This window comes from Ammospiza caudacuta, chromosome 6, assembly GCF_027887145.1.
Source record: "Ammospiza caudacuta isolate bAmmCau1 chromosome 6, bAmmCau1.pri, whole genome shotgun sequence".
Lineage (NCBI taxonomy): Eukaryota > Metazoa > Chordata > Aves > Passeriformes > Passerellidae > Ammospiza > Ammospiza caudacuta.
In genome coordinates, this window is record NC_080598.1 from 50,804,337 (window position 1) to 50,814,400 (window position 10,064).

General features: G+C 47.7%; 1 protein-coding gene across 2 annotated transcripts in view; it reads right to left on the reverse strand.

The window, feature by feature from the left end:
* The window catches only part of ASB2 (ankyrin repeat and SOCS box containing 2), a 31,540-nt gene extending 22,827 nt beyond the window's left edge, over positions 1 to 8,713 (reverse strand). Inside the window, exons 1-3 of one of the 2 annotated variants that reach the window (XM_058806710.1) lie at positions 8,613 to 8,713; positions 2,381 to 2,645; positions 55 to 156 (exon numbers count right to left, since the gene is read on the reverse strand). In XM_058806710.1, the coding sequence (XP_058662693.1) occupies positions 55 to 156; positions 2,381 to 2,625 (347 nt within the window). In that variant the 5' untranslated portion in view covers positions 2,626 to 2,645; positions 8,613 to 8,713. The remainder of the gene's footprint in view (positions 1 to 54; positions 157 to 2,380; positions 2,646 to 8,612) is intronic. The other variant, XM_058806711.1, reaches the window with a different exon arrangement.
* Between the last annotated feature and the right edge of the window lie 1,351 nt (positions 8,714 to 10,064).

Sequence of the window (10,064 nt, forward strand, 5' to 3'; positions counted from 1 at the left end):
GGGTAGCAAGGCTTGTTGTGGCTGCAGGGAAAAGCAGGAGAGGGAGACACTTACACGGCCTGGGATGTGCTGAGCTGGCTGCTGTCGCACCTTCGCCTGACCCCCCAGGCTGCCCCCGAGCCGGACGGCTGAGCACGGCCTGTCTGCTGGGCCAATCTGGAGTGGCGATGACATGAATGAAACAAGGAGAAATACTCCGAGTAGGAGAAACAGGTCATGCTGAGGCAGAGGCAGAGACACACATGCACGGAGACAGAGCGAGCCTGCCGGTCAGGCTTTGAATAAAAGCAGATGGCCACGGCTTGCTCTGCGCTGGATTCAGCTGCTCACTCGGCTCGAGTTTATTTTTGGCCCTCTGAGGAAGCGTCAGGGGATTCAAATGACCATATAAGACAACAGTGTGGTTAACCCTACCACCACCACACAGGAAGCAGGCACAAAGCGAGGTGAGGTGACATTCATCACCTCCAAAGTGCCACGCAGACAAGTCAGAGGTGGGGGCAGAGGAGGATCCAGAGCTGCTGGATGTCAGCTCCGTTCCCATCTCTGCTCTCCCAGGTGGCAGAAGAGCTCAGCAATGCTACAGATTTGGTGCTTCAAGCTCCAAAGGTTTTCCCTCTGGTGAGAGGTCGGATACTGCTGGGCTGAGACAGGACAGACAATGACAGAACTGCTAATGCTGCTTTTTGCCAAAATAGCAGGTGTCAAAGGACCTTCAACAAGGACAGGACCAAATGGCCAGGGAAGCCCTTATTCTCCCCTGCATCAGGTCTCTACAGGAGAGCTGGTATAGAGGGGCACAGTAATCACACTGAGAAACCACAGCCTTTGGTGGCAGCAGGACTGCTGGCCACACAGCATCCTGATTCCACACCTATGCACATGCTTTTTGCTCATCAAATTATCCCCGGTTTCCCAGCCTTGGAAACCAAACAACCACAGGAGGTAATGAGCAAGGCATCAGAGGGTAGTGGAGTTACGAAAAGGGAGGAGGAACAGAACTTCAGTAACTCTCAGTTTATTAAGAAGGGGAAAACTAAAGTAACTTAAAAGATTAAAAGGATATTTTTCTTTGCTTTGGAGGTGACTTTGGAATCTATTTCCATCCCCCCTTGAGAAATCTGCCTTTTATAAAATGAAAGGGGAACAATGTCTGGGTTTGAAACTGTCAGCAGGTCTCTGTGACCACAGCTCAGCATTGCAGGGGAGGGGGATGCTGCCATGAGTTGGTGTCTGGAGTTGTTCTTGGTTAAGAGTGGTGTGCTTGAAGTCAGACTGATCTGAAATAATCACATCCTTTAAAAACTGAAGTATTTAACAGGTAGTCCGGTCTCACTATTTTATATACCTGGTTTTTGTGCCTCTTTTATGTTTTCTCGTAACAAATGCTTTGCTCCCTCTCTGCCAAAACCTAAGCTTGGCATACAGTGGGAGAAAGGAGCAGCTGGCTTTGGGAGGGCTTCTGTTCATGAAAGCTTGTGACTGTGCCTCTATTTTATTGCTTGAGACAGACAACATCAAGCAAATCGTCCTCTCGCTGTGAGCACGTAGATTGTTGACCTCATTGGATTTATAGCAGGCTCTGGCTTTGACACTAATGACAGACTCGCAGAGGAGCCGCCTGGCAGAGCTAATTAGAGAGCACGGGTACGGCCCAGGAGCCTGCTTTGCCCTGCCGGCCAGGGAGCCTGCTTTCCTCTGCCGGGCACGGCCAGGGAGCCTGCTTTCCCCACAGGGCAGGGCCAGGGAGCCTGCTTTGCCCTCCTGGGCATGGCCAGGGAGCCTGCTTTGCCCTCCTGGGCACGGCCAGGGAGCCTGCTTTGCCCTCCTGGGCATGGCCAGGGAGCCTGCTTTCCCCACAGGGCAGGGCCAGGGAGCCTGCTTTGCCCTCCTGGGCATGGCCAGGGAGCCTGCTTTGCCCTGCAGGGCAGGGATAGGGAAGGGATCCTGCTTTCCCCTGCTGGGCACGGCCGGGGAGCCTGCTTTGCCCTCCCAGACAGGGACAGGGAGCCTGCTTTGCCCTCATGGGCAGCGACAGGGAGCCTGCTTTCCCCTCCTGGGCAGGGACATGGAGCCTGCTTTGCCCTGCCGGGCAGGGACAGGGAGCCTGCTTTCCCCGCAGGGCACGGACAAGGAGCTGCTTTCCCCACAGGGCAGACACAGGGATCCTGCTTTCCCCACAGGGCAGACACAGGGATCCTGCTTTCCTCACAGGGCAGACACAGGGATCTTGCTTTCCTCACAGGGCAGGGTCAGGGATCCTGCTTTCCTCACAGGGCAGGGTCAGGGATCCTGCTTTCCTCACAGGGCAGACGCAGGGATCCTGCTTTCCCCTGCCGGGCGGGGCTCTCCGGGCAGAGCTCTGCCGGCACTCGCTCACCTTTGCCAGGGGTAAATGCGGTAGGGAGGGTTGTGCGGGCTGGCACGGCTTGGGGCGGCCACTTCACCCGCACGGGCCACCAGCGACTTCTGGGGGCTCTGGGCCACTGTCTGACCTCCTGTGTCCTCCTCCAAGCTCTGCTGGATGGCCATCTTTATCAGCTCATCTTCGCTCAGGCTGCTGTACAGACTGTACTCCTCGCAGCCTATCGTTTGTCTTTGACTATTTGCTGCCGTCGTGGCCATTTTTATAATTCTCTGCTTTCCTGTAAAAGGAAAATTGTGATCATCAAAATCTGGAAAATGAAAAAAACTCAATTGTCTTGTACTGTCATTTGAGTCTGCCACTTAATTGGACTGACCAGAAAACCCTTCAGAAATCCTTCACCAGAAATCCTTCATATTATCAGCTAAAATCTGCATGTAAACTTTGCGAACTATCCTCTTTCAATTACACAGAAATAACTGGTTTAGCTGGTGTTTAAAAAAGGGGGAGTTGTTGCAAGCAAGGCAAGTTTTTATCTGCTTATTCTAGTTACCACATCTCAAGAGAAAAATAGGTAAAGGAAATCCCCTTACGATTAAAGAGACAAATTTTTGAATTTTATTTAGGAGAAGACCAATGGATATCTCTTTTTGTTTGATTTATTTCTTGCTGTAATTGAAGGAAATTAAGGGACGAGGTTTTCTCTTTGCTGGTTTTCCGTAAGGACAGGTTCTCCACCATGAATTGCAAAGAGGCTTTGCAATTTTTTCCACCTTATCTGGAGATCTTCAAGCAACATACAAAGCTATGCTTTGAAGTGACTTTGTTTCACTCAGCAAGGAGAGCAACACCACACTGGTCTGTTTCACTTCTGATTTTTTGCTTTTTCACAGAACAAAGTTCAAGGTCATAAATGAGATGGGAATGAGAGAAGTGGGAAACACTGGCACACTCAGCAATCACAGAATGACTGTGAACCACCACTGCAGGACTCTAAAAGGCAAAGACAATTCAAAATATTGCAGAATTTCCAGCAGTGATAGGGAAATATTGATAGCATGAATGGTACAATGCTCTAGCAGGATCTCATTTGGATGCCAGAGACCACTCTGACCATCAGTGTTCAAGGGCCAAGGGTTTGTTTTATGGGAGGAGGTGGAAAAGCTTGCCTCTTTAAGAAGATAACAGCCAGTGCAGAATAGGTTTGATTTTATAAGCACTGAGCAAGAACTGTGTAAAATAACAGGGGGCACTGGGGTGAGGGGAGATGGGAACAAGCTGCTCAGGAGGACGAGGACATGACGGGGAGGACAGGGACCCAGCAGGAGAGGACTGTGGGGACATGTTCCCCAGGGGCAGAGAGGTGAGGGGCTGCTGAGTGTACCAGTGCAGCTGCCAGGAAAGCTGCCTCTCCCCACCCTGTGGCTGCCAGTCCCTGTCCCATCAGTGCCACAGCAGGGTTGGCTCTCAGCTCCTCACAGCCCTGCTCTGCCCAGGATCAGCTCCTGCTGATCTGGGCCAGCCAGCAGAGCCATGAGCGTGGGGACAGCAGAACCACCCAGCTCCCCACTGCTCGGGGGAGCTGTCAGCTCCCTTGCCCTGCACAGCTGCTCTCCCCACCCAGTACCCAGCTCAGCCTGGTTTCCTGGGCACTCACACTGGAACCAGAGTGGTCCAGCAGGCCACAAGGCTCACACCAGCAGGAAAGTGCCCTGTTGCAGCAGCCCCTGCTGCTGTCTGCACAGCCAAGTCCTGACCTGGGGGAAATGGCAGCTCCCCAAATACAGTTTGAAGAAATTGCAAGAGCTTGAATCAATCAAGTAACTTAAAATCTTGGATTTAGGCTTTTCTCTTCAGACATGGTGATATTTCCCACATCAACAGTGGGAAATATCACTTGTGCCACTTCAAGCTCTAAGCCCACTCCAGAAAAAGTGGGAAGACTTCAGGCTAAAGGGAAGCCCAGCAGATTTCAGATTGACAGTATGACTTTTAACAACAGAGGATGTATTTTACAGCCATGAAAAATGCCAAAATAAAACCTTCAATTGCTGTAAACAATGCAACCCAGTTTTGGTGGTTTGGTTTTTTTTTTTTGTTGTTGTTTTTTGTTTTTGTTTTTGTTTTTTTGGTTTTTTTTTTTGTTTATTGGGGTTTTTTCCCCTTTATTTTCAGCCAGATCTGTCATGACTGCTGTTGCTTCCTTTTTCCAGTTGGTGCCTCAGTTCTGCTATGACCCTTGCTGTCCCAAAGATCCAAGCCTAGGCATCACCCTGCTGAGAGCCTCCCTGTGCCCCCACTGCTCCAGCACCTGCCTTTGGCTGCTCTCCAGCCAGCAGCTGGCTAGGAACCATGGCACAGCTTTGCTTGTCCAGAAGTTCTGCTGCTGTTGGGCTTGCTGAGCCCCTGGCATGCTGGGCAGTACTCCCACAGTCTCAGCCTAGGAACTCACGTGGTGCCTGGTGAGCTGCAGATGTGTGGAACCACCGGCTGGAGCTGGCAGGAACATCCAGCAGTCGTCTGCAGCATCCGGCACTACAGTGCCTGAATGTAGGGACCTGGCCCCAGTGTGACTCAGAAACCTAAACAAAGCCGTCAGCAGGGAGGGCAGGATCTGATCTTAAGCTGCTAATGGAGGTGATGCACAATGAATCCTTGGAGAAGGCAAGAATGGAGATGAAACTGCTCCCCTCTGAGGGCAATGTGAACCAGTGCAGGCTGGGACGCAGATCCCTCCTCTGTATTCCCCCAGTCTCATTGCCATCATTCTCATGGCAGTGAATCCATCGCTGCTGTGATCTGAGCTGGGTGTTGCAGTGCCTTCTGTGGGAGCCTGGGCTTTAGGTAGTGTACAGAACACCTCTGCCAACACGGCTCCACAGCCTGGCACAGAGGAGCTAACTGATCTAGCTGTTCACCCCATCCCAAATGGATCTAGGTATAAAGGCCCATTCTGGACCTTCTTCCCCTCCCTCCTTTTGTTTCACACGTTCTTAAGGCAAAGGGAGCAAAAGGGAAGGTTTTAGATTTGTGGGGATCACTCCTATTTCATTCTCTTATCCTTTGTAGGGGTTAACTGGGTCCAACCTGCTCTCAAGACAAAAGGGAGAACCTCTCCTGCGTGTTGGTGAGCCTCGCTAATCTAAATATTTTGACAGGAGTTCCATAGAGTGCAGAAACAACAGTGTTGGCTGCAGCTCCCATCACTGACTCATCCTGCAGGGAGAAACTTCATAGGGCTCAAAATAGACAAAGCTTTCAGTTCTGCCCATGGCACTGCACAGACACAATGAGGGTGTGGGGGGCTCACATCTTGGGCTGCAGGAGTTTTTGGGTCCTCACTGAGAGCCAGGGAGAGCCTTGGCTGCCCTGAGCCCCTGCAGAGAGTGTTCTCTCTAGCTGGGCTTGAAACTGTCCCTCATCCCCCTGCTGCCTCCACTTGCTCAGACAAGTGTGTGTGTGCAGTTTGCCTGTGTGCTGTGGCTGAGCTTGGCAGGAGGCAGGGCACATGCCCTCTTCCCTACAGCTCCCTGCAGAGCAGAGCACAGCAGAGCCACCACCCTCCCCTTCCACCTGAGGATGCTTCTGTTTGAAGCTGCAGGACTACAGGGCAGGGGCACTGCTCTGAGTTATGTTTGTAAGAAGCTGCAGTGAGACAGCTGAGCTGCAATAACAGGCTGAGCACATGCCTTTGGCTGGAGGCTAATGCACAACAGCCTAATTCTGTTTACCCTTCTTTCCCTGAGGCCAAACTCAGTGGCATCACCTGGCAGTGGCCTGGCTCAGCTGACACAGCAGGGCTAAGTTTACCCCATCTGAGGCCATCAGTGAACTGCCAACGACAGACTTATAAAAGTTCACTAGGCTAATGTGCTATAAGCTAAATATTTTCTACCTTCTGTAATGAAGGTGTGAAAAAAATTCAATATTTGTTGCTAGAAATATTTGAACAAGTCTGGATTAGTAAAATCTGGCCAAAGTGGTCTTTCTAAAAGTGGTCTTTCTAAATAGATTAATCTTGAATCTATTTCCTTGCTCTAAACCAGCTTACTGTAGGTTTAAAATATTGGAATTACATTTAAAAGTTAAATGCTGTGTTTATTCTTCATCCTAACTTCAGATCTTGGGGGAATGTTTTAACATTTGGCTATACTCTGCATTTCTCTGGCAGCCCAAGAGCCCATCCTCACATGCAGGTAGTGCATAGCTTCTACTGCGACTGCAGAACCTGATTTTTAAAGCTCTGGGTATAGGGCCCATATTATTTCTTAGAGAGTGCTTTCCTTTCAGGTCTGGTGTCTTCACTAGTGCTCTCTCAGCAGAGACATGTTTTGGGATTCTGCTGTCTGTGCTGCCATTTAGTAAGTCAGTCTGACAATATCTTCTGGAATCTAAACTTACCACCATTTCCACATAGAGTCTGATCTTGATTTTAATTTTGCCATCCCGATTTATGTGAGAGTTTGTTAATTCAGATGTGTAATCAGGCCTGTGCCATACAGAGGCAACTGAGATGCATCCAGTGACCAGAAGGTAAGGTTGGAAATAAAATACTTGTGCAAGGACCATGCTGTGACCTTCTAACCTGTGTTGATGAGCAGCTGTACCTGGCAGATCTCTGAAACCAAAGGTACTACTCACAAGGGGGACTACTAGTAATCACCTACGTGATGGCAAAAGCCAGAGACAAACACAATTAGGTTGCTATTATGTCCGGACTACAAGCTCTGTCAACATACTGCTTAGGAGAATGGGCCTCTGATCCCTGATGCAACGTAAATAAACAAGGATTACGGCTGGCTTTGAACATGCAGAACCGTGCAATTCAATACCATTAGCATTTGAAACAACTGGTCCCCGTTGATAGCCCTTCTTTAAAGAAAAGCTTAGCCCCCCCTCAATAGATCCCAGGCAGCAGAATTAGCAGAATTACTTATTTCTGTCAGAGAAGGATGGTAGATAAGTGACAAGGTCATTAAGGAAACAGAGCCAGACTTTGCCTGCCTTTGCGCTGAGTTTATTCCTGCCAGCTTGTAACTGAATACAGAACCTTGTTATTTATGGCTCTGGGTGCAATAAACAACATTTGTGAAAACATAACCAAGTCTTTGGGGGCTGCAAAACAGAGAGAAGAGGAGCAGCTTCACATTTTGCCTTTTGCGAGGAACATTTGAGCTCCTGCTTCTGCAGATCCGTGTTTGCCTTTCCACGTGTTTGTCCTTACTTCTGAAAGCAGCAGGAGCACACATGGGGCAAGGCAAAGAGGCTGGACGTTTTCCCAGCAAACTGAGCCTTACTTCACTCCTTACTGTGACACCTTTCAGCACAGATCCTCCGTGGGCAACAGAAACCAGACTGACTTGCACCACTTAAAGTGCTCGCATTTTTGCTGCATTTTAGATCAGTTTCCTGATAAACCTTTGCAGTTTTCCAAGGGTATTATATTGGATAGCTGTTATGAGGAAGAAAATTATTTTTTTAAAAACAGAAAGATTTCAGTGCCCGTCAGATCTGCCAGTGCTGAGACATCAGAAGGATGACACCTCAGCTGTCCTGCTGCAGCAACAGGCAGGGATTCTTAGTAGTGACAGTTTATGCAAACCACTCAAGTTCTAGCCCAGTGCTGAAGGAGCAAAGCCAGGCTTCCCAAAGGAATCCTCTGAGTAAACAAATCCCCATGTTCAGCCCCAGCTGTCAAAACAGGTCACCGATCAGCATGGCATATGCCCTGATGCCACCAAATCATGATTCTGCGCAAATTCTTTACTGGAATTCATACACCTGCAAGCTTTTATTTCTCCTCAGAACATATTAATTCACACAGAAGTTAGTGCAATATTAGCTTCATGGCGAGCCAACTAGAAATTTAAAAATTAAAGAAATTTTTTGCTGATGTAATCTTTCCTTTTTCACACTGTGCCTTGCATGCTACATTCCACCTTAGTATGTTGTAGCTACAGCATTGATTTCTGAGCAAGATATTCTAGGGACAAAGACACAGGCACCATCTGTGAGTAAAAGGAAAATAAGGAAATGACAGAGCTACTGTTCTGTTTAACACACAGTGTTTTATGGCATATTTGAAAAAAATACCAAAGCCCAAAACAAACAAAAGCAAATCACAAAGCTCCCAAGACTGTTAGGGTGTTAGGTTACAAACTGCTGTAGGAATAAATATTTACATAGACATAATGAACTGAGAGATTGAAAGTACTAAATAAGTTCAAAACATGCATATTTGCATTACCTTTTTGTTCTGAAATAAAAGGATAATAATAGTGTTGAAATGGGCTATCTCCTTGGTTAAGTCTTAATTCAGAAAATCCTCGCTGGTATTTGTCTCCCTGCTTTGCCTGGATGTTTCGATCAACTGCAGGACAGCTTTGAAACACGCTCCCTTTGAAGCCTGGAGTTTATTTCTGGATCACCCCATGATCAGCGAATACAAGCCAAAATATAAGTTGTTCCCAATCTCAGATTTCCTGTTTGAAGATGCACAGCAGAAACTTGTACCAATCCTGAAGTTCTTCTTTGTTGCATTATCTGAAGAACTTCATCAACATCTTGGAGCTAAATGACACAAAGCTGACCTTTCTATTACATCATTATTTATTGTCCCTGACAAGTAGACCATATATGGATATGTTTCTGGAACCTAAAGAAGAAAAAAAATTGCCATATAATTTTCAAGGAAAATATGCTGTCCTGGAGAGTTTTTTTTGCTTGGGGAGAAGTGACCTCCATTTACTTTTGTTTTAGCTGATGCTTTTTAAACAAAACAACCAAACATTACTGGGTATTTACTGATGTCTTGGAGTTGTTCATACATTTTTAAGGCTGGTAGCTGGAGAGTTCAGGATTCCAAAAGATGACAACAGCACTTGTGAACCTGTTCCAAGCAGTATTTTTAAGAGCTTACTAGTGGAAAAAGACTGCTCTCATACCACCTGAATGTGAACAATAGCTCTCTCTCAGACTCCTCAAGGCCATAAATGTGAAGTGGTACCCATCTTCCCCACATCCTGAAGAAGGCAAGATGGCCAAGGAGGAGACAGCACTGATCCAGGGATGAGTTAGAAAAGAGTCAGGCACATATAGGAGAACTGACACTTGGATCGTCTGGGTCATGGGAATAATAGTGCTCACTTTGAGAAGGTTTCCATGTGTTTGTCCAGCTAGTACAATGAATGAAGGGAAACCATAATAATAGGATATCAAAGTTATGCCTATGCATTTTCCTTCAGCTCCTCTTTCGCTCATTTCCATGGCAAAATCTTGCACACACCGAGAATAAAGCCTGTATGGAAGTGGGTCTGGAGCCCTTTCTGAGTACCTTGTGGAGGCTCAGGTTCACTGGACGCACCCTGTCAATGCATGAACACCCCATCTAAGGCTTAGCAAGAGCAATCTTAGAGGGAAAAAACGTAGCAAGACCATACAATCCACTGATATATGATTCCTTTAGACTCATCTGCTTTGTTTTTAGAGTCTTTCAGGACCAGCATCATTCCCTCTCCATGCTTGCTCCTGAATCCATCTTGCTCCAGCATGATATCATGGTGAGTACATGGCACATCTTCCTTCCCTGCTGTCTGAAAAACGATCTGCCCCTCATAGCTAGTGCTGGGACTGTTCTGTCCAAAGTTAAAGTCATTCAGCAGTTACTGTGACAGACAAAAGGAGCCCTGAATGTCATCAC